A 23901-nucleotide genomic window follows, 5' to 3' on the forward strand; every position below is an offset into this window, starting at 1 on the left:
TAGTATTGTTCTTAGTTTTTTGAGGTAGGTGTTCGGGAGTTTTATTGGTATCGTCTGGCAGATATATAAGAATTTGGGTAAGGAATCCATTTTTAAGGCGTTGATTCTCCCTCCCCAGGAAAGGAGTAGAGCTCTCCATTTGTTTAATTCCCTCTCTAGGTTGGAGATGAATGGTAAAAAGTTTAATTCAAACGCTCGAGTGGTGTCAGCGGGTAGCTGTATACCCAGGTATTTTATTGCGTTCTGTCTCCAGCGGTAGGGGAACTGGTTCTCCAGTTGTGACGCCTCGGTCTGCGGCAACAAAACATTTCTGATTTTTGTGAGTTAACTTTATAGTTGCTCAATCTGCCGAACTGTTTAAATTCTTGGTGTAATGCTGGGAGTCCAATGCGTGGATTAGATAAGTATAGTAAAAGATCATCTGCAAAAAGTGGCATCTTGTGTTCCATGCCTCCTATGCGATATCCCGCTACAGATCCGTTCCGGTGAATCGCGTTCGCCAAAGCTTCCATTATAAGAACATATAGGAATGGGGACAGGGGGCAACCCTGCCTAGTTCCATTTCTGATTTGGATGGCGTCCAACACGGTTCCATTGACTCCAACTCTGGCGGATGGGTTACTGTATAGGGCCATTATCCTCCCCTACATCCGTTGCCCAAATCCAATCTTAGCCAGAGTGGAGTGCAAAAAGTTCCAATTGACCCTGTCGAACGCCTTCTCCGCATCAATCGCCAGGAGGCATAGAGGTCGGCTGGATTGTTTAGCTCTGGCTATTATAGTCAGGGACTTGATTGTGTTGTCCCTGGCTTCTCTGCCTGGGACAAAACCAACTTGCTCTTTGTGTATCAATTGTGGGATGATGTCTTGCAGGCATCTCGCTATTAATTTTGCGAACAATTTTATGTCTATGTTAAGGAGTGAGATTGATCTATAGTTGCCGCAGACCGAGGCGTCCTTACCCGGCTTAGGAATAACAAAATGTTTGCCATGAGTGCTTGGGCTGGGAATGGGTTTTCCTTTCCTATTGCGTTGAATGTTTTCAGTAGTATGGGGGTAATTTCCTCTTTGAATAATTTGTAAAATCTCCCTCTGAAACCATCAGGACCTGGACTTTTGTTTACTTTTAAATTGCTGATGGCTTCTTTAAGCTCAGGGGCGGCAAAGTCTGCTTCTAAATCTTCTGAATCCTCTGGGGTCATTCTATTTGGGCCGTTAAGATTCAGGTATGACTCAGTCTCTATCTTCTCCTCTGAGTTACAGTTTGGGGTGTCTGCTTTGATGCTGTATAATTTTTTGTAGTAGTTTTTAAACTCATTCAAAATATTGGAGGTGGCGTGTGCTAAAGCTCCCTTGCCCAACTGTATCTTGGTGATGTGTGTTGCCTGAGATTTTGGGTGCAGTGTCTTAGCCAGCCAGCTTCCGCACTTGTCGCCATATTCGAAGGCACCCCGTCGGAATCTATCTCTCACGGCTAGGGACCTCTGATCTAGGATGCTCAATATTTCCTGTCTTAGTGTAGAGATTTCTGCTTTGCGGGTATCCTGTTGCGACCTTTTGTTAGCTACTTCTTTAGCTTGTAGGTTGCTTATTCATTTACTTAATTTTGCAGACTTTTCTTTTTTGAGTCTTGAGCCGTGGGAGATTAAAGCTCCCCTAATTACGCACTTCAGGGTTTCCCATTGGTTAGGGGCTCCTGTTTTGTCGTTTTGGTGGACCTCTACAAACTCTGCTATAGCTTTTTTAATATCTAGGACGCACAGTGTGTCCTAAAGCAAATTGTCATTGAGCCTCCAAGAGAAACTCTTCTGTCGGTCCCCCCAGCCCGAAAATCTACCTGTAACCAGCGCATGATCGGACCAAATGAAGTCGCCCTGGGAGCATCTCGGGACATAGTCTAGAAAGCTCTGGGATACCAGTAGCAAATCTATCCTGCTGTATGAGTTATGTGCTAATGAGTGGAATGTGTAGTCCCTGGTCCCCGGGTGCAATATTCTCCATAGATCTACTAGATGCATTGCATCCAATGTGCGCTTAAGAGATCTGAGTGCTGTTTTGGGGGTAGAAGTCCTACCTGACGACGTGTCCAGTTCCGGGTCAAGAGCCAGATTCAGATCTCCGCCTAGTAGGATCTTGGAGCCTCCAGCAAAATCCGCCAGCTTCTGTAGGAATCTTGTCGCGTATTTGACTTGATCCTGGTTTGGCAGATAAATATTAGCTATCGTTATAATATTATTAGCAGTTTCTATTTTCAGGAAAACGTATTTTCCTTCCGGGTCAATTTTTGAGTCTAGGACTTGGTGTCTGAAATCCTTGTGAAAAGCAACCGATACACCACCTGCTTTTTTAGAGGGATGAGGGCCATGAAACCAGGTAGGATAGCATTTGGTGCCACAAGCAGGGACACCCTCCGCTTTAAAGTGAGTTTCCTGGAACAAGGCCACCATCACTCTTTTTTGTGTGGAGATGGAGGAGTATCTGGTTTCTGTTCTGTGGGACATTCAGGCCTTTCGCGTTGAAAGTACAACATGTTAAATCACCCATTTTTGTAGATACCGTAACGGTCAGTTGAGCTAGTGCCCATTAGTCCCCATGAGGGGGGTTGGGAGGGATGGGGTGGGTTGGGGGAGGAGGGTAGAAACAAGAGGTGAACAGACAAGATATGGGGAAACAACACGTTAGACATATAATACGTGCGGGAAATATCGTTATACGACTAACAGCGAGGGTTACTCAGACCCTCGCTTCCCAGTGGGTTTGTGGAAGCGAACAACCTCTTGAACATATTAACAACCACTCCCCCTACCCGCGCCTTAGAATTGGTAGTGAAATTTGAAAACTTTTGTTAACCCCAAACAGGTCCGGGACCCCTCTCGGACGAATTCTTGTCCATTTAGGTGATTTAGTTGGCTTGAGTGACGTGCTTTCTTCAGGTGTGGTCACTTGTTCGGGACAAACGTGTCTCCTGTGCCTTTCGGCGCGGTGTTCCACGCCGCGGCCTCTGTCCTACTTCTTGCCACTCATTTCTTGATGGAGGGATTGGCAGGGAGACAATCGGGCAACGATATGGAGGGCAGTTCAAATGTAGATAGAAATCTCGGTAGGTCGCCCAGGCCTCTGAACAATGCCGATTTGCCATCTTTGTTTGCATTTAGTTGAAATGGAAATCTCCATCTGTAATTAATCTCTTTCTCTCTGAGTAGTGACAATAATGGTTTCAAGGCTTTGCATAGTTGCAGAGTACGATGGGAAAGATCTGTAAGAATTAGCAGTGGAGAGCCTTGATATGATAGGTCCCGTGCTCTTCTAGCTTGTTGTAGTATGTGTTCTCTAACTGAGTAGAAGTGGATTCTACATATTACATCTCTGGGCTTTTTAGGGTCAGTTGACTTTGGGCCCAGAGAGCGGTGGATTTGGTCTATTTCAATAGCAGCGTCTTTCGGTTTCTGCATTAGATCATTAAAGAAATCGCGTGCCCAGGTTTCCAGTTGGGAGGGGGTGATGTCTTCAGAGAGGCCCCTAATTGTTACATTATTTCTGCGATGGAGATTCTCCAAGTCGTCTATCATGGCGTACAACTCTGTTATCTGTTGTGCTTGCTGATGCAGTTCTTGCAAGTGTGAGTCTATGGTATTAAAGATTTGATCTTGACTCTCCTCCACTGCCTCTACTCTTTGTCCTACATGGCGGATGTCTTGCTGCAGCGCTACTATGTCTTTTTTATGCAAGGTTTCCATCTTTTTGAAAAGTTCTCCTATTTCCCCTCTGGTGGGGAGAGCCCTAAGATGGGCTTTCCAGTCCCAATCCTCTTGTGGGTCTACAGGCTCCGTGTGTTGGTCAGGGTGCATTGTGGGGTCGCCTTTATTTCTCTTGTATTCTGAGGCTGGGGGTTCCTTCCCCCTCGCGTCTCCATTCTGTTGCTGCCTGTCTTTTGTGGGGCTGGTGGCTCCCATGGGGGGGTCTTCTTTCCCTTGCTGCCTCATGCCTGCTCATAGGCGTGGGTTTATGCTGCGCAATGGGGTGCGTACCTGTTTTTATGTTCAGTCCACCTTGCAGGCTGTTCTGGTGTGGAGAAACCCCCTTTAAGCTGGCCTCCTGTGAGGCCTTTGTATTTTCTGTGATCTTCCCCTCTGCCCTGGCAAAGGCCTGAGAATGTGCAGCTACCTCCTCTGCGCTGTCCCATCCACTCAGCGTGTTCTCTGGGGACTGCAGGGCTGCCCTGTTTTCTGAGCAGGTATCACCTTGGGCACTCTCTCTGGGGCTGCCCTCCTCCTCCTGCTCGTCTGTTAGGGGATCACTGGGTGGGGGGCCCACTGGCTCCGCTCTCATTGCCTTGGTGGTGGGCCCGCACTCTCTCAGCCTCTCCTCACTGTTCCCGGTGTTCTCGCTGTCCTCTGCGCTCTGCCGCCGGCCGGTCACATTGGTGCCTCACTTCTCCTCTGCCGGCGCCATCTTGTGCTTCTCCCCGCTCACTCCCGGATCCGCCGTCGGGCGCTGAACGCTGACAATCCTCCCCCCAAGGTGCCTGCAGCCTTCTTGGGTGTCTCTAGTGTCCTCCTTTTCACCATGGTGGCCACTGGTGGGGTCCCAGTGTCCTTTGGGGTCTGTTAACGGCGCTGGTTTCAGGAGCGGTGCAGGGACACGTCCTAGCTGTTCATCCGCAAGCCACGCCCCCCACATCCTAAATATTTTTTAGAGGAATGTCAAATTAAAGTTTAGTGTTTTTATACATTTTTCCCCTTTCACTAAGCTGGACCTCATTTTTTTTTTTTTGCATCCTTGTGCAGTTGATGCCTTGATAGGTCAGAACGGATTAAGGGCACTTACACAGTATTAGGCAGGTGGTTTTCATGTTATGGCTGTGGTATATTTAAAATTTGAGAAACTATAGAAAATTAATTAGCATTTTCCCATAGGCTTCACTTATAAGACTTAAAAATGTATGAAACAAACACATGTAAAAAATATCTGAACAGGAAAAAAAACATGAATTTCATATATTTGGACAGCAACAAAAAGACTACAAATCAGAAGTCTTACAATGAAGATTAGGGTGGTTTCACACCTGCGCTCAGGGTTCCGCCTTCCTGCTCCGTTTGGGGAGTAGGAAAGGGGAATCCCTGCGGTGAAACGGACCCCATTGACTATAATGCGGTCCGTTTGGTTTACACTCAGCTTCCTGGCTTTTGGGGGGGAAGAAAAAGTGCTGCATGCAGTGAGTATTTTGCGCCAGATATGTGACAGAACCTCCAATGCAGATGTGAAACCAGCCTTACTCAGTATCCAAATATACTGTATTTGGAGCATTTTCTTAAAAGTCTTTCTAATTGTACTTATGGTTCATAAACTGCACATTAATTATTTGGTTATATGAACCATATTTGTGTAAAATCTAGAAAACTTCATAAATCATTTGCCTGAATTGTACTTTTCAGAATGTTTTCAGACTAATGCTATGTGTATAAATTGTCTTACAGTCCTGTCAAGAACTGGTGCATTCAGCCATCGTCAGAAAGTGGATTGGATACTAGGGCAACCCCTAGTTCTGAGGTAATACACTTTATTGGTCACCCATGTCCTATGTCCAGTGATTTCCATTCAGCAGATGGCTTTGCATGGACAGTCATATCATTATATATAAAATATCTATGACAAGCTAATATCATAGGCAGGAGAACCCAAAAAGGCATAGAGAGATGAATAGGAGATGAGCTCACAGAAAGAGTCAAGCTGCTGGTATGAGCTGAATTTACAGGGACACAGCACTGAAGCGAAGGATCGGGTATGAAGGATACCGCTGCATGCAGTGCTTTTTCTTCCGTCCAGAAGCTGGCCAAGTGGGTGCAAAGTGGGCACACTCCATTATAGTCAATGAGGTCCACCTGGCACTGTTCACTTTATTCCACTAGTGATGTTGGCATTAACTATTTAATTACCATACACCACCTTCAAGATAATAGAAATTCAAAATGTACAACTTTCACCTACAGTACCCTAAATAGCCAGCAATGATGACATTAAAGGGGTTGTCCCGCGGCAGCAAGTGGGTCTATACACTTCTGTATGGCCATATTAATGCACTTTTCTAATGTACATTGTGCATTAATTATGAGCCATACAGAAGTTATCAAAAGTTTTTCACTTACCTGCTCCGTTGCTGGCGTCCTCGTCTCCATGGTTGCCGTCTAATTTTCGCCGTCTAATGGCCAAATTAGACGCGCTTGCGCAGTCCGGGTCTTCTGCTTTTCTGAATGGGGCTCCGTGTAGCTCCGCCCCGTCACGTGCCGATTCCAGCCAATCAGGAGGCTGGAATCGGCAATGGACCGCACAGAAGCCCTGCGGTCCACCGAGGGAGAAGATGCCGGCGGCCATCTTCACCGGGTAAGTAAGAAGTCACCGGAGCGCGGGGATTCAGGTAAGCGCTGTCCGGTGTTCTTTTTTAACCCCTGCATCGGGGTTGTCTCGCGCCGAACGGGGGGGGGGGGTTGAAAAAAAAAAAAAGCCCGTTTCGGCGCGGGACAACCCCTTTAAGAACTTGACTACTGTAGACTACAGAGTATGATGGTAATAACACTTTTTATTATTCAAGACCACTAGTTATTACCATTAACCCCTATAAACCACCAGTGATAATGCAATAGGTTCTAAGCCACCCATCACTATCATCAGCAGGGTAAGTTGGATCCAAAACGATGTCATGTAAGGAGTCTCAGCAGTTCTATGGATGTACCCTGATCGTGGGAAATGTAATTATTCTAGTTCTAGCTATTAATTTTTTTTGTACAATAAAATCATATTTCATGTTTTTAGCCAAGAACTAACTCTTCAGGTCTGATATCTTCAAATGTTCACAGGTAAGTTCATAATTATTACAGTAGAATGAACCAATGTGATTGATACACATATCTGATAAATACGTGGTTTGCTTTTACAACACTAATAGCATTCACTAGATAAAACTTTGATATCTACTTTATTGTACATAACGAAACAAGTAAATAAAACATGCTTCCAAAAAACAAAAGTACTAAATCTTTACTTTCATAGTGAAACATACAACTTACATGTGTATTATAGTAATAATACCCAAATTCAAACCCAGACCTGACAACTGGACGTCAAAAGAAATATAGACATAAAGCATGTGTTAACACAGTTAAAACACAAATACAGTGACAGCCTCACCATTAGATGACAGAGGCAGAGGGTGATGGTAATTGGATGATAAGGATGAATATAATGAAACAGTGCACTGGAACAGATGGTATGGAACTGAAACAACAGACAGACAAATGCTGACCCTGATAGTAGCTCTCCCTATAATTATCCTTTAGAAGCAGACCTCACTGTCCTTATGGTTCAAAAGGAGTTTTATTGTTCTGCCATGCATGTGCATCAAAAACAATGTTACATTGACAAAATTAGCAAATAAAAAACAAATCCGTGTACAAACATTATTTGTCATTGTTATTCTTAGTTTCTTGTAGTAAGGCAGTTTATTTTATCTAATGAAGCAATCCTAAACTTCTAAACATCTTTGAAATATCTAGCACTAGCATTTCGGTTAATTATAAACTTTTAGTAATCTCGTTATCTCCTGCAAACATATGTAGACATTAGGAGTCTAGTGAAACGGGGGGAGGGGGGGGGGGGGGGGGAAGAAATAGAAGAGGAGAAACATTGTAGAAAGGTGGTGGGCTAGACGGGGAGGGGGGAAGGTCTAGGTATGGGTGTTGGGGATCCGGTCTGTATCTCTTAAAAATGGGTATGCGTGATTGATACGTTATTGATTCAAGCGACATGTTGGCCTTAGTTATGGTGTGTTCCCATTCCTGTTCGGGAGGGCCCCAGATTCTACCCATGTGGGTAAGTCCGAAGAGAGTCGGAATTGGATCCAAACCCACCAGGTCGTGGTGTACTTTTCGTATCTTAGTTCATCCCTGGCAATGAGCTCTTCCATTTGTTTCATTTGGTCTAGGGCTTCCAGCCACATCAGTCTAGAGGGGGGTGTCATGGACTTCCACTTTTTGGGAATTATCTGTCGCATGGCCATTATAAAAAATCTTAGTAAGGAACTTTTGGAATGCGCCACTGATCCTGGAAGCATAGATAGTAGTGCTATTTCTGGTGTGAACTGTATCCGGCTTCTGCTGACCGTGGAGTACAGAGCATTAACCTCCCGCCAAAGGGGGCAGATCCGGGGACAGGACCACCAGACATGGACAAATGTCCCTCTGCCCGACTGGCATCTCCAGCAGGTATCCGGATACTGGGGGAAGATCCTGGCTAGAGTCACTGGGGTCCGGTACCATCTTATTAATATTTTATAATTTAATTCTTGCAGTTTACTAGAAGTCGACATTTTGCGTGACAAGATGTATGATTTTTTCCAGGACTCCTCCGGGGGTGAACCACCAATATCCTGCTCCCACAGCCTCTCTATATCTTTCCCGCAATTGCGCGTTTCTCCTCCAACTACCATCTGGTACAGTGTCGATATTGTGTATTGTACTGAAGAGGGTGAAATGCATGTTTTCTCGAATGTGGTAATGGGACGGCTTAGTTGTTGGATAGTTCCTAGGGACCTAATATAGTGGCCAAGCTGTAGATACTGGAACCATGCTCCGGGTGGTGGCCTCCTATCTCCAAGTATTTCGCTAAGCGGTTTAAGTCCTTCCGTTGAGACCACGTCCTGGACCCTTAGGATAGTGTTTAGAGAGCTGTCTGCTATCAGTGAACCTTTAAAGAAAGTGGGGAATTGAGGATTTCCTGTCAGGGGAGTAAGAGGGCCAGGTTTATTGATCAATCCTTTTTTAGTTGCGTACTCCAACCATGCTGTTAGTATGTTTTCTGCGAAGGGTGATAGCCCAAGTTCTTTGTGTTTGTCTCTACCCGGTAGCCATATGAGGCCCAGACCCTTGGAGGGAACCAATTCCTGTTCAGCTTCTACCCAGGTCCTCTGTGTTCCGATGTGGAGCATATCGAGCACACATTTAGTTAGTGAGGCTTTGTGATATAAGGCCAGGTTTGGGATGCCCATACCTCCTGACTCTCTAGGTGCTGTAAGAGCTTTCCAGTTGCGCCTTGGTCTTTTACTCCCCCAAATGAAATTCATTATGGATCTCTTGGCTCTAAGTAGGAATGACTCTGGCAGTTTAATGGGTAGTGTTTGGAAGGCGTACAGAAATCTCGGGAGGGCGTTCATTTTGATTATCCTTTCGAACCAAGACAGAGGGACTGTTTTCCATCTATCAAAGTCCGCCTCCATTTTGGTCAGTAGGGGTTTATAGTTTTTAAGGAAAAGTTGGTCTATGTCTGATGTGATTGTAACTCCTAAGTATTTGATCTCATCTGTTTTCCAAGTGAAGGGAAGGGCTGGTTTTAGGGCAGCAACCTCTGAGCCTGTTAAGGTGACATTTAAGATTACTGATTTGCTTAAATTTACTTTAAAATTGGAAAGCCTCCCGAACCTTTTAAATTCCTCCAGCACCATGGGTAGAGCTATTCTAGGATTTGTGATGTATAGTAATAAGTCGTCCGCATACAGGGCTGTTTTGTGTTCGACATTTCCAATTTTAGTCCCGCGAATGTTAGCGTTCGTTCGAAGAGCGTTCGCCAGGGTCTCCATGACCAGTATGTATAGGGAGGGAGACAGGGGGCACCCTTGTCGCGTGCCATTGCGAATCTGGATTGGGTTTGACAGCTGACCGTTGACTCTGACGCGTGCTGAGGGATGTTGATATAAGGCCATTATCCGGTCTTTGATTTTAGGGCCAAAGTCCATTTTCCCTAGGACTGCTTCAAGGAACCCCCAGTTTACCCTGTCAAAAGCTTTTTCTGCATCGACAGAGAGAAGACAGAGGGGCTCCCCCGATTTACGTGCCCGAGACATTATGGCCAGTGTCCTTATAGTGTTGTCCCCTGCCTCCCTCCCCGGGACAAATCCGACCTGATCTTTATGGACCAGGGATGGTATGTGTGTCTGCAGACGCGTGGCTATGATTTTGGAGTAAATTTTAGTGTCAATATTTAGGAGGGATATTGGCCTGTAGCTGCCACATGATGACGGATCTTTACCCGGTTTTGGAATTACTGTGATCACTGCTTGCAGCGCCTGGGTTGGGAAGGGGCATGAGCTGGAGATGGAGTTGAAGGTATGGAGTAATTTGGGAGCTAGGTGTTCCTCCAGAAGTTTGTAAAATCGGGGTGTGTACCCATCTGGCCCCGGACTTTTCCCTATTTTGAGAGACTTGATTGCCTCTTTCACCTCCTGGAGAGTGAAATCCTCCTCCATTGCGGCTTGATCTGAGTCCGAGATCCGGGTGGATACACATTCATTCAAGTAGGTTTCCCTCTCTCTTGCTATTTTTGCCCCTTGTTTTTCGTGTCTATCTGGTAGGTTATACAGGTCGTGGTAAAACTGCTGGAAACTGTGTATGATTTTTGAGTTGGTGTGAACTAGTCCTTCTTTTTGTGTCTGGATGGCAAAAACATACGATTGCGACGGTTTTGGGTTTAATACTCTAGCTAATCCCCTTCCGCTTTTGTTCCCGTATTCGTAGAACCAGCTCCTGGTTCTATCTCTCAGGCACAGCGTGTTTTGATCTAGAATGCTTAGGATTTTGTTACGGATTGTCGAGATTTCCGTCGCCCCACTGATGGTAGATAGGGTTTTGTTGGCTCGTTCAAGTTGATCTAGTCGGGATATTAATTCCTCTAAGGTTCTGGTTCTTTCTTTTTTTAGGCGTGCCCCGTGGGAAATTAAAATCCCCCTAAGAACACATTTGAGGGCTTCCCATTTCGTGGGCGCTGGGGTAGGGTCCAGTGCGTGGTCCGCACCAAAGTTTTCAATCGCCTCTTGGATTGATTGTAGACACAGGGCGTCGTTCAGTAAGTTGTCGTTTAACCGCCAACTTATATATGTTCGTTCACCCTGAGTCCCTCTTAGTGACCCCCATACCGGAGCATGGTCCGACCAGATAAGGGAGCCTATGGAGCTCGATGGGTCTCGGTCAAGGAGCTTGTGTGTGTTGAATAGATAATCTAGTCGATGGTAGCATTTATGTGATGGAGAGTAGAAACTATAGTCCCTCCTGCTTGGGTGCAGCGTCCGCCAGAAGTCAATCAGGCGGAGGTCTGCTAGTTCCCTACGGAGTTTACAGAGTGCTGTGTATGCAATGTGGTACTTACCCCCGGAGGAGTCGAGTTTGGGATCCAAGCTGAGGTTGAAATCGCCGCCCAGTATGATGTTGGAACCGTCTGCGAAGGTTCTCAAGGCCCCCAGTATCCGGATCCCAAATCGCACCTGCGCTTGATTTGGAAAATAAACATTAGCTATGGTTATGACTTCATTGCTGACTTGAATTTTCAGGAAGATATAACGGCCCTCTTTGTCCGTTAATGATGAGATAAGTTTGTAAGGGAAGTTTTTGTGCATAGCTATTGAGGTGCCCCCTGCCTTTTTGGTGGGGTGCGGGCTGTGGTACCAGGTGGTGTAGTTGCGGTTTTTGCAACTCGGAATTTTGTTCGCTTGGAAGTGCGTTTCTTGGAGGAGTGCAATCATTATCCTGTGTCTGTGTAGGTGGTCCAGGATCTGTCCCCTCTTGGCGGGTTTGTTCAGCCCCCTAACGTTATAGGTACTGAACGTGATTTTGGCCATCATGTTACTTTGGTGTGGTAGTCATCTTTATGACCGGAGTGCAGGGGGGGGGGGGGAGAAGGGGTAAAAGGGAGGTAGGGGAAGAGAGTAGAGTAGACAAAGTTAAATTTGTAGAAAGAATTCTTGCGCAGCATTAATCTGCTGCAGCAACAGTGGTGAGGAGTTTAAAACTCGTTGACCTCACTGTCCTTAAAGGGGTTGTCTCGCGAAAGCAAGTGGGGTTAAGCACTTCTGTATGGCCATATTAATGCACTTTGTAATATACATCGTGCATTAAATATGAGCCATACAGAAGTTATTCACTTACCTGCTCCGTTGCTAGCGTCCCCGTCCCCATGGCTCCGTCTAATTTTGCTGGCTTCTTGCTTTTTTAGACGCGCTTGCGCTGTGCGGTCTTCTGCCTGGTGAATGGGGCCGCTCGTGCCGGAGAGCTGCTCACCGCGTCGTCATCGCAGCTCCGCCCCGTCACGTGTGCCGATTCCAGCCAATCAGGAGGCTGGAATCGGCAATGGAACGCAAGGAAGGAGAAGAAAATCCACGGTGCACCATGGGAGAAGACCCGCGGTGCACCGTGGGAGAAGACCAGCGGCGCCATCTTTAAAAGAAGAAGAGAAGAAGCTGCAGAACGCTGATGCAGGTAAGTGCAATGTGCTTTTTAAAACTAACCTATGCTTTCTTTTTAACAGGGCAGAATGCGGGGGTAAGTGAAAAATTTTTTTTTTCGCTTTCGCCGCGAGACAACCCCTTTAAACAGCCCTAAGTTGTCTTTATAAATGACCTTGTTTAAACACTATCCCTAAGGCCGTGCTTACATCGTTTTATCCGGAATCCGCTTGTTGAGGCTCACAGCGGATTCCAACTGTGAGCGCGGCCTTGACCCTTTGTATTGCTGCATAATGTACTGAGTATGACTGCGTACTCATGCAGATGGTCGTGCACAGTACACCTTTTTTTGGTTTATATTTCCTGCGCCGCCTTACCGATGACATGGGTACCCGCAACCCATATGCAATCTGACCACATATCTGTGATCATAGAGAATAATGGGCTCTATGGTCGTGAATTCCACGGTAAAATAAAACATGCTGCATTCTATTTTCTGCGAGCGGATTACACATTTCTGACCCGCTTATGTGAGCAGAATTGTGTAGTCCTATGCATTTGATTGATCCACATATTACCATGGATCAAGCACTTGCGAAAACTGCAATTCCTATCCAGCCGTGTGAGACCGGCCTAAGACTCTTAGGGCACTAGGGCCCAAACTAAAGGCTTAATGAAGCAAATGCTGGAATGATCCTAGGCAGACAAAAACAAACAAGGAAATATTAGACAAAGCATTAACTAGGAAACAGACTGGATTAGAAAACCAAGGAGCAGGACACACTGACTAGACAAACTAGACAACACTGGACTACAACTAGGTACTTTTGCAACTAGAAGAAATATTGTCACAGCTATCAATCACACCACACTGCAGAAACCAAAAGTATTTAACCAGAGGCTAACCAGAGATTTTTCCCTGTAATAAGGTTGAGCAGTGTGGTCAGCTGATCCTTTCCAACAGATCAAAGCACCTGCCCCAACAACAACTTAGAAAGTAGGAGACGTCCAGCTGATCAAAATACACTTGAACCAAACATGACAGCCTTAATTTCTTAGCAACCTATGATGGATATTTTCATTATGGGTCGCAAGGGGAGGTATGGAACAAGCTCGGACGCCAGGCTTGCTTCACACCTGTTAGTTTTTCTGACAGGTGACAGCCACTGGGAATGGTGGATCTATTGTTTAAATGCTGTGGTCAATGCTGAGTGGTGCCTTAACAGCTAGCCAGAAAGGGGTGGCCCCTTCTGGAATGATATCATGATCCCCACAATGTGATCATGGGGTGCTGAAGGCTCCCAAGCCTGTCATGCATTTCAGCTTATCTGCACATATCTCACAGGTATTTCCGTGGGGAAATTGCATGCTCAGGAGCGCAATATCAGGAAGAGTTTCACAGCCCGATATTGTGCTTGACCGTGTGAAATTTGTCTTAGATGGAGTTCTCAGGCAGTGCAGGCTGCTCCTCCACCTCCTTCCTGCGCTCTCAATGTAGTACTGCTGAGAGAGAGGGAGGGGACAGCCTCTGCACTAACTGAGACATCCCCAGCAGCTGTAGTATAAGTTACTGAAACTTTGTGCTGCTGACTGAGCATTCAGGCTAAAGGGAGACACAGAGGGGACAGTAAACCTATAGTTACGCCAGTGGCATCTTGTGATCCCTGAGGATAGGACATCAATATTTAAAGTCTGGATAACCCTTTAAAGGGTTAAAGTGAAATTATACTAGGGAAGGAAAGTTAAAGGGTCTTCTTTATCTTTTTCAAAGAGTACCTGTACACTCACACTGGAGCTCTTCTGTTCTGTCGTCATTTTTGGTTCCTCCCGGCAGCTGAAGACAGTCCCATATAGCGCTATATGGGGCTGTCTTCAGCTGTCATAAGGAGCTGAAAACGGTCGACTGAGTAGGAGCGCTCCAGTGTGAAAGTGCAGGTACTCTTAAGTTGAAAAAATTCTTAGGCCTCATGTCTAAGGGGAAAATCAGGCTGACTACGGATTCTTCATGTAGAATCCGTAGTGGGTCCCTCCTGCCCCGCGGACATGAGGCCTAAAAAGAAGAATCAACTCACCTGCTCTGGACGATGCGGATTTTCCTACCTTCGTGACCGGATCTTCTTTCTTCGGTCGGGCACATCCGTCGGGCCGAAGAAAGAAGATCCGGCCGCAAAGAAGGGAAGAACCGCATCGTCCGGAGCAGGTGAGTTTAATTCTGGTACGGGTCTCCCGCGGATCCGGACGGCTTCCATAGGCTTCAATAGGAGCCTGCGGGAGTCGTCCCCGTGGGAGACCTGCACTAAAATGGAGCATTAGTGCTTTTCAAGTTTCTAAGAATGTTGCCGAATTTGATTGAACTACTGATTAAACCTGCTATTTCTGTAAAGTTTATGCACAGCCACATTTTTATACATCACTCTTTAGCTATAACATAGTAAAAGGTATATTTCCGAGCAGCAGCATGGTGTCTATATTTTCAACTATACCATTGCATTCAAGAGGATGTGCATTAGTGAGGATTTGATTTCCTTGTTTCAGCTATGTTTGACACTGCAGTTTTCCTAATAATTAACATATGTTTTGCATCTTCAGTCCTTCAAGGCAATCCTTAAGTAATGGACTAAACCAACCAACAACTACAGATTCAGGGGTAAGGTGAAATATTTAAAATCATAAATAAAAGAGATAAACAGTATTCGGAAAATAAACATTTAAGGCTGCTTTCACACCTGTGTTCAAGAGTTCTATTTTCTTGCTCCGTTATGGAAGCAGGAAAAGGGAATCCCTGGCCGAATGGATCCATCTTATGACTAAAGCAAACTAGCCCCATTGACTATAATGATATCTATTTGGTCTCTGTTCAGCTGTCTGGCATTTTATTAGATGGAAAAGTCCTGTGCGCAACTAATAGAAGGGCCCCATTTTATCTGCTAATGCCAGCATCCACAGCTAGCTGCTATTGACACTTGACATTTATTGGCATTGATGTTCCTATTACGTATCTATGTATAAATCCTACAACAAACCTTTATATTTAATGAAATAACAATCTCCATGTATGAATAACTGCCTTCAATGAAGGATTGACTACAGTTGTGTTGCCTATCAGTTTGAGCTTTTACAATGGACAATTAAGGGGTTGTGTCAAAAAGACCCCCCCCCTGTCCATATGCCCACTTGGACATTCTAGAGGGGAAGTCTCTCACTCAGGACTCCCTCTACGATCTATGAACACGGCACAAAACGCCAGAAACTAATAGAAACCTGCAGCCTGAGACCTACCAATGTTTTTAATGCCAACATGATTGATGTGGCCCACTATACTATTGTAGCACATCTGTGCCATCTACATAGCTTGGCAGTTGATAGACTGAAATGGGCTATGCAAATAGCATAAGATACTGAATGAATGTATGGTGAAATATGTTTTTGTAGACTTTAACAATGGCAGAAATAGGGCCTATCCAGATTCTATCCAGGCATTTAGTTTTTGGGATTTCATACTTAAACCCTGGTGGAACCCCTGGATAGAGGCAATAATGCATGCTTGTTTGATTTTTCAATGACAGTAAAATTATGTGGTTAGAGCTTCAGGGCGCACCTATTGCTGATCTGTCTGTTCACTGGTCACATACCTGCTGTCTGTGTCTGTGCAAGAAGTTGGTTCAGGTGCTGCATCATTTTGTGAAGACATATTATACAAAGACCGCAGCCGTAAGGTGTGAGAAGTCAAAGTGGAACACTTATCTGCAGACAGGAGGCTGTGGAGAATGGCACGTGAGGATGTAGCTGTGGAGAATGGCACATGGCGACGTAAGGGAATATAGAAGGCTGTAAGGGTCTTCAAGCCCTAAAGCACCAGGCTGTTTTGTACCTTAAGGACCAGACACTTTTTAGTTTCATAGGTTTTTTTTTATTAGGAAAGCTAAATCTGGTACAACTTACTTTTAAGCAGCAGTTATCCTCACGCAGTGGGCAATATAATCATAATCAAAAATGCTAACATTGCTAATCTGTAATTCCACACAGAAATACGTGATAAAATCTGCTTCAAAATGATGCAGACTTGGAGGCAGGCTTGTGTCACATGACCGCTGGCTTTCGTAGTGGAAGAAACACTTCCACTTTCACTTCTTAGGACATAGCACTCATTGAGCACTATGTACTACTAGGGAAAGGAGAACACAGAAGTGGTTAAAAAACGTTTCTCCCTCCTCCGGGTTATCAGCTGTGACTAACAGCTGATAACCCAACATGCTCTTTCTTGATTGCAGGAGCAGAGGCTTTAATCCGGCACCGTATTTTTGGGATCGGGTGGGATTAAAGCCCAGGACCAAGCGCTGTAAATTTACAGTGTTTGATTCTTAAAGGGTTAAAATATAAAACTGGTTAATGCTTTCAGTGCTCAACAGAGCAGTGAGCCCCATGAGCAAGTGGGCCCTGATATCTGCTTTGATGGATGCTGATGACGGCTGTACTGTGTTCTATGTAAAATCTGCCGCATCGCTACCATTTTGCCATTCAACAACTTCTCCTATTAAACGTTCCACTTTTTCTCCTAAAATATTGCAAAGTTTAGCTACTTTGTAATCTGCCTGGTCACTATTTGCAGTCTTGTACCAAAGTGTTGCACGTGATCAAACTATGACTATGTTTCAAAATTTCCTGCAAAACGATCATACACTTGAAAAGCCAGCATTGCACCTTCTAAAGTCTATGGACATGAAACAAATGTCAGCTCATACCAGTTTTCCCAAAAGCCAGTAAGACTCTGTTTCCACTGGCACTAGGACATTCCGTCATGGTTTTGTAATGGAAATAAAGATTTCCATTCTTTAATGCACTATGTGTTCCATTTAATAAAATAAAAAAACACAAATAATGGAAGCAAACTGACATTTCATTTTCTTTAAACCCAATTGAAATCAATGGGGGAAAATTGAAAAAGTTTAATTCAGATTTTCTGCTCCAAAAATGGACCAGAGTTTTTAGTCACAATTCCAACCCTGGTGTGAATGAGCCTTACATATACCTTTTATATAGTTGGTAAGAAACTAGCAGCAATCCTAAATGATGTGTTTATTCCTAGGGAGGATCTCTTCTATCTTCAAATTCAATAAGTAGTGATTTAAACAGAGCGCAAAGGTATAATTCTTATCATTTTCTATGTAATGTATTAAAGGCTATTTATGTGTTATTAGTACAATGCATGGAGACAATTGCAGTGTACAATACTCAATTCCTGAGTTGTCTCTAAATGCTAATGTATTGATTTGACTCAGAAAGGAGCTCCAAGTCAGTTGGCGGGCCACGCCTTCTTCTAACCAGAATTACAACTGTGTCCATATAAATAAAAAGGAAGAGAGCTGCAGCTCTTCATTATGTGAGTAGAAGAGGTCGGCATGGCCCGTCCCATGACAGCCGGGGTATGGAGAACACAGCGATCCGGCTGTGTTCTGCATACTCCGCATGGAGCGCCCAGCTGTATACCAGCTGAGCGCTCTGTGAACAGCCAGGGTAGGAAGAACACAGCGGTCCAGCTGTGTTCTGCATACCCCGCTCAGAGCGCTCAGCTGTATAACAGATGAGCGCTCCAAGCAGAGAACAGCCGGGTGCAGAAGACAAGCGGCCTCGCTTGTCTTCTGCATACCCCACTCAGAGCGCTCAGCTTGGCAATGTTTGAGTGATCACCTTGCCCTGTAAATACATGGAATGATTATCGCTCAAAAGTCGCTCAAAAGACATCTTTTGAGTGATAATCGTTGTGTCTAAACCAGGCTTAACGGACAACCTGTATCTCTCAGTGTGCATCCAGTTACTTTAGTTATGCAGTTATGTTTAGGGATCTTTAGTAAAGTGCAAATGCAGTCTGCAAATTTTAATATACACATATGAGGTGATTTTAAGTTATATAATAAAAATTAGGTTTTATGGGGGTGATATCAGGCTAATCTGCCTTGTGGCCTGTGTTATAGTGGTGATGATTGGATAGACTAGCCTGACTCCCATGAGGGGCAGCATATGAATTTTATCTTGATGTCCCTTTAAAACATTTCCTTTAATGTTACCATATAAAACCTGTATACTTTTATGCTCACCCGTATCACATCTTGTATCCAAGCTGGAGGCGGTACAACACGGTACTAGAGCCTCCATGCAGCCCGTAGCACATCTTGTATACAAGCTATAGGTGGTACAACAGGGTATTAGAGCCTCCATGCTGTCCGTATCACTTCTTGTAATTAATACTGATGTTCACAACCACAAATACGCTTGTTTGTAATGTTACTGTAAATACCAATAAAAATCATTGAAAAAGAAATGCAGAGATGGGAATACCCCTCTAAGAAAGCAAATAGACTGCTGCAGGGCTGGTACGAGGGCTTAAAGTCTGCAATGGTTGGGGAAAGGAGACAGTAGGTGAGGGGTGGCGGTGTAGTGGCAGCAGGGTTATTGTAAATTGTAGGCTTTTCTAAAGAGGTTGTTTTTGAGGGTTTAGAAGGTGGGGAGAGCCTGATTGTTTGGGTATTGAATATTAATTCATATTCATTTAGGAAAGAGATATCAGATATGTTTAACGGTTTTAACACTAAAGGCCCATTTAAACACAACGATTATCGCTCAAAATTTGCTCAAAAGCCATCTTTTGAGCGATAATGGTTGTGTGTAACTGCACTTACATCGTGCAGTTTTCGTTAAGCCGTTGCTCATCGTTGTCTAGCGTGCTGAAAGACGACAATGAGCCTTATCAGGGATACTATTGTTTCAGCTGTATCCCGCTCATTGATGACAGCTGAGTATGAAGAACAGAGCGGTCCAGCTCTCTTCTCCATACCTGGCACGGAGTGCTCGGCTGTATTGTCTTCTGCATCCTCTGTTCCGAGTGCTTGGCTTTATAACAGCTGGGCGCTCGGAGCGGGAAACAGCTGGATTCAGAAGACAAGCGGGGACACCCCGCTTGTCTTCTGCATCCTACGCTACGAGCGCTCGGCTGTATAACAATGGGTCATTTACATTTGCGTCTATTTTCATACCATATTCGGTTGTGTGAGAAAACAGCATGTCCTATTCTGGTGCGTATTACACACCACAATAGGCCAAGTGAATGGGCCAGCGAATCAATGGGCCCTTCTGTGTATGTTTTGTGCATGTTCTGTGCACAAAAACCCGCAAGAATGGCTGAAAAATGCAGGTAAATGCGATTTTGAGTCGTGTTAATATGCAGCATATTTGCATGACCAAAACCCACATATGCCCATGTGAACGAACCCTAAAAGTCCATTGTAACTATTTTTAACAAAGAAATGTTTGCTGTTTAAGTTTTAGCAACCCAATGGACGAGTTTCGAAATCCTGAGAAGCTTGGCAAAGGAGCATATGGTAACGTTGTAAAAGTACAGAACAAAATTGATGATCAGTTCTACGCTGTGAAAAAGGTGCAGGTACTGGACAAGTAAGTGTCATTCCATATTATAAAGTACAAGTTGTAGTCTTATTTAGGCCTCGTTCACACGGGCGACAAAGTCGCGCGATTTTGTAGCATTGCTACAAATCGCATGTATGAGAAGCCCGTGCTTTCCTATGGGTTACTTCACACATGCGATATTGTGTAGCATGCGACAATCAGACACAAAAATCACTGCTGGGATCTTCTTCTCTTCTGGCCGGCGATTCCCGCCTTCTGGAAGCGATGTCTGTGATTGGCTGACGCTTAGCCAATCACAGCCAGCGCTTGATGAATGGCAGTGTTTGAACGAAGAAGAAGATGCGGCCGGGCTGACAGAGCAGGAGAGGTGATGTATGTGTTTTTTTAAACTTTTTTCTTCTTCAGCTTATATTTCAAGCCTCCCCCAAAAATCCTTGCATGTGGTGCTACAATGTCGCTCGACTTTGTAGCACCACATGCGACTGTGTAGCGCTATAAAGTCGCGGTATCAATGCGATAAGTCGCAGCGATATCGCACGGACCAGCGATGCGATATCGCTGCGATTTTCTCGTAGCGATGCCATGTCCCCCGTGTGAACGAGGCCTTAATAATATGACTAGGGTAATAGGCAATACAGGAAAACCTATGCAAAAGTCTACTTTAAGAAGACCACCCCTTTATCCAGATCAGATTTCCTATCACAGATTTTCAGTTTCATCTTACTATACATTATGGCCATCTTTTATTAGAGGACCGCCCCTCTGGAAGACCAATTTTTCAAGTACAATTTTGGGTAGTCATGTAAATCATACCTGTGAAGGGGCAATGATGAACATTTCCATCTCCATTACTTATGTACGGTTCTTTTACAGCACATCTATACATGAAAATAAAAACATCTTCGGATTACTGTGACTTGTAATAGAATACTGTGACTGCTCCTAATGCTAGGTAGGGGCAGGGACGAAGGGTGTAAAGGTTCTTCTATTCGTGTTTTTACGGTTCCCAGCAGTCAAAAAATGACCCAAAAAATATGGATATAGGTGACGTTACACCCCTATTCTCTGCCCCTACCCAGTACTGTTTCCAGTCAGCAACATACCTGCTAACAGAATCGGGGTTTTCCCACTAATGATGTTTATGCCCCATTTAAAGGAAAGGGGATAAAAGGTCTGATCACTGGGGATACAACTGCTGGGATCCCCAGCGATGACGAGATTCCCTGCCAGTCCTGAATCCCATATAAATGAAGCGGCGGTGCCCATATTTAACCACTGTTCCATTCACTTTTATGGGAAATTGCTGAGCGCATCAATCTCAACCTGTCCCATAGAAATAAATAGACTTACAGTTGAGAATGTGTATTACTACTTCACTCACATGGGGTATTCAGGTGTGCTGATCTTGGAATCGCTGGGATTCTCCGCGTCTAGACCCTCAGCGACTTGATATTTATCCTCTGTTCTGTAGATACGGGATAAATGGAATTAGTAGGAAAACCCCTTTAAGCAACTGTAATTTATCACGTTGTTATAAAATATTGACAGCATTGCTATCATGATGTACATTTATTTTTTTATAGGAAAGTTCTGGAAGAAGTAAAAGTATTAGCTCGTCTTGAACATCAAAACATTGTCCGTTACTTTAATGCCAGGTTGGGCCCGGATATTCCTTCTGACAGCAGTGAGAGCAGTAGTAATTCAAGGTAATTATTTGGTTGAGAAAATGTGTGTTTTCTTTTTCTTTTTTTTGTCTTAGAGTTTATTTTTACATTAATTACACGTAATCCAATTTTTCTCTTGTTTAACCCTGTAAGGACATGGCCTATTTTGGGCTTAAGGACGCAACGATTTTTGGTGGATTTTCATCTCCATTTTTTAAAAGCCATAACTTTATTTTTCTGTCGACACGGCTGTATAAGGGCTTGTTTTTTGCGTGGCGAATTGTAATTTTTATTGGTGCCATTTTTGGGTACATAGACTATATTGGTACGCCAAAATAACAGTGGGCATACATATGTATACAGCTGTGTATATACTTATATCAACCCCAAAAATAGTCTCAATACACAAATGAAGAATATATAAAAAAATTCTTTATTAACCAATCATATTAAAATATTACTATTTACAATGTATAAGTTTCACAAGAGAATGCAGCCCTCACACAAAACAGTACATCAGTCAAATATGCATTAGTATAATGGTTGATGTCCCAGATGCGTGTTACAATATATAACCGGCATCATATCACAATACATTAATAGCAGTCACATGTTACCACGCAAAATAAATGAACATACTTATACCATATAAAGCACAGACCTAGATGCACACCCTGACACAGTGTTTCGCCCAAAAGATGGCTTCCTCTGGGGGATCCGCATCACATGTCAATTTCCATATGGGTTTTGTGCTAATTATTTCTACAGATGGGGACGAAATTTTCAAAATCTCATCTACTTTGCTGCTACCATAAATCCTGTGGCAAATCTGCCCCTTCTGGACCCCCTTATAGGGATATTGCCACCCAAGTGTTTTTTTGTGTGTGTGTTGCAGTGAATACAGTAGAGGATCTGGGACTTGCCTTTATATTCAAATGGAACTGTGTGAAAATGGGAGCTTGAAAGAGTGGATCAAAAAAAGGAACCTGGAAAATCGAGTTAACAAGTCAGTGGGCCTTGAGATCTTTCAGCAGATTATTGAAGGAGTACGATACATCCACTCTAAAAAGCTCATTCACAGAGACTTGAAGGTGAGTCTCATTTAGGCAAGAAATGAGATTGATTCTTGTAAAATTAAAATGTGTTTTTGATACTCATTTTGCTAATTATAAGAACATACAGGCAGGATAAAAAATGAGACGTGGTCTCTCTTCCAAATCTTTGACATTAACCCCTTAACGACACATGACATAAATTAACATCCTGCGCATTTGGGGTTAGTATGGAGGGCAATTGGGAGCCAATCCCCCTTCATTCAATGTGGGTGTCGGCTGTTTCTTACAGTTGACACCCACTGGCAATAGCCACCATGAGTGTGAATGCTGATCGCGGCTGTTAACCATTTAAAAGCTGCTATCAGTTCAGACAGCACTATTTAAATCCCCTGATCAGAGTTCGAGGTTCGTAGCACAGGGGTGTCACTGAAAACAAAAGGCCCACACAGGGTCTCCTAGATCAAAAATTGTGCCAAGGAAGACAGCAGATGTGGCACTTATTTTAAAAGCAGTGTCATAAATTTTACAAGGACAAATGCTGCCTGGTAAACACAAAACTTAAGCCAGGCGTGGTCCTCCAAGGAAAAGCAGTAGAGTTACCAAAAATTGCTCCAAGGCTGATAGTAGATGTGGTGCTTATATTAAAAACAAAGGACAAATTCTACCAGAACAGCCAAGCATGGGCCTTCTCCAAGAAAAAGCTGTAGAGTTACAGCTCTTTCTTGTGTTTGAGAACGTTTTCATTTTGGGAGAAGGAGGTGGGATTAATGTCCCACACCTCTTTGGGGTACCATGAAACATGGACCACCACTTTCGGTTTCAAGCCACACCTGTAGGACAGTGTGCAGTTAAGGATATATAACGCCCTGGTCATGTTTGCTGGACCACATGTCTGTAGTCATTTGGACCCTGGCACTGGCAGCGTTCTGCAATACCAGGGACATGTTATTATTCACATGGTGGTGCAGGGCAGGGTTGGTTTTTTGGGCAAAAATATGGTGGCTGAGTATCTGGTACTGTGGGTTAGCAAAGAGCATCACAATACAGGGGGTGTCTACCCTGTTTCCCCAAAAATAAGACCTAACCTGAAAATAAGCCCTACCCCGATTATTTGAGGGGGCTTGAAATATAAGCCCTTCCCCTGAAAATAAGCCCTATCTGCATTACATAAAAAAAAAGACTTAGCTAGCAGGCTCGGTCCAGGTCCTCCTGCTGCTGTTTGAAGCTCCGCAATGCATCCTGCAGTCCTCGTTCACCCACAGAAGATCACTTTCTGGTTACGGGTTTCATAAATCCCACCTCCAGGAAGCGACAGCTCTGATTGGTTTTTGAATGATGCTCAGCCAATCAATGTAGCGCTCGATGAACCTATGCGATGGCTGTGATTGACTTATTCGAGTGCTGCATTGATTGGTTGAGCAGCGGTTGAAGAACCAATCACAGCCATTGCGTTGTGGAGGCGGGATTTATGAATTGTCTAATCAATGCCGCGGCTCAAT

General features: G+C 44.3%; 1 protein-coding gene across 1 annotated transcript in view; it reads left to right on the forward strand.

Annotated features, from left to right (window-relative positions):
• LOC136620849 (interferon-induced, double-stranded RNA-activated protein kinase-like) overlaps positions 1–23901 on the forward strand; it is a 62595-nt gene that overhangs the window by 27909 nt on the left and 10785 nt on the right. Inside the window, exons 11-17 of the mRNA XM_066595872.1 lie at positions 5477–5549; positions 6810–6853; positions 14851–14908; positions 17348–17403; positions 19579–19710; positions 21267–21389; positions 22243–22438. Coding sequence (XP_066451969.1) covers positions 5477–5549; positions 6810–6853; positions 14851–14908; positions 17348–17403; positions 19579–19710; positions 21267–21389; positions 22243–22438 — 682 coding nt within the window. The remainder of the gene's footprint in view (positions 1–5476; positions 5550–6809; positions 6854–14850; positions 14909–17347; positions 17404–19578; positions 19711–21266; positions 21390–22242; positions 22439–23901) is intronic.

This window comes from Eleutherodactylus coqui, chromosome 3, assembly GCF_035609145.1.
Source record: "Eleutherodactylus coqui strain aEleCoq1 chromosome 3, aEleCoq1.hap1, whole genome shotgun sequence".
NCBI classification, from domain to species: Eukaryota; Metazoa; Chordata; class Amphibia; order Anura; family Eleutherodactylidae; genus Eleutherodactylus; species Eleutherodactylus coqui.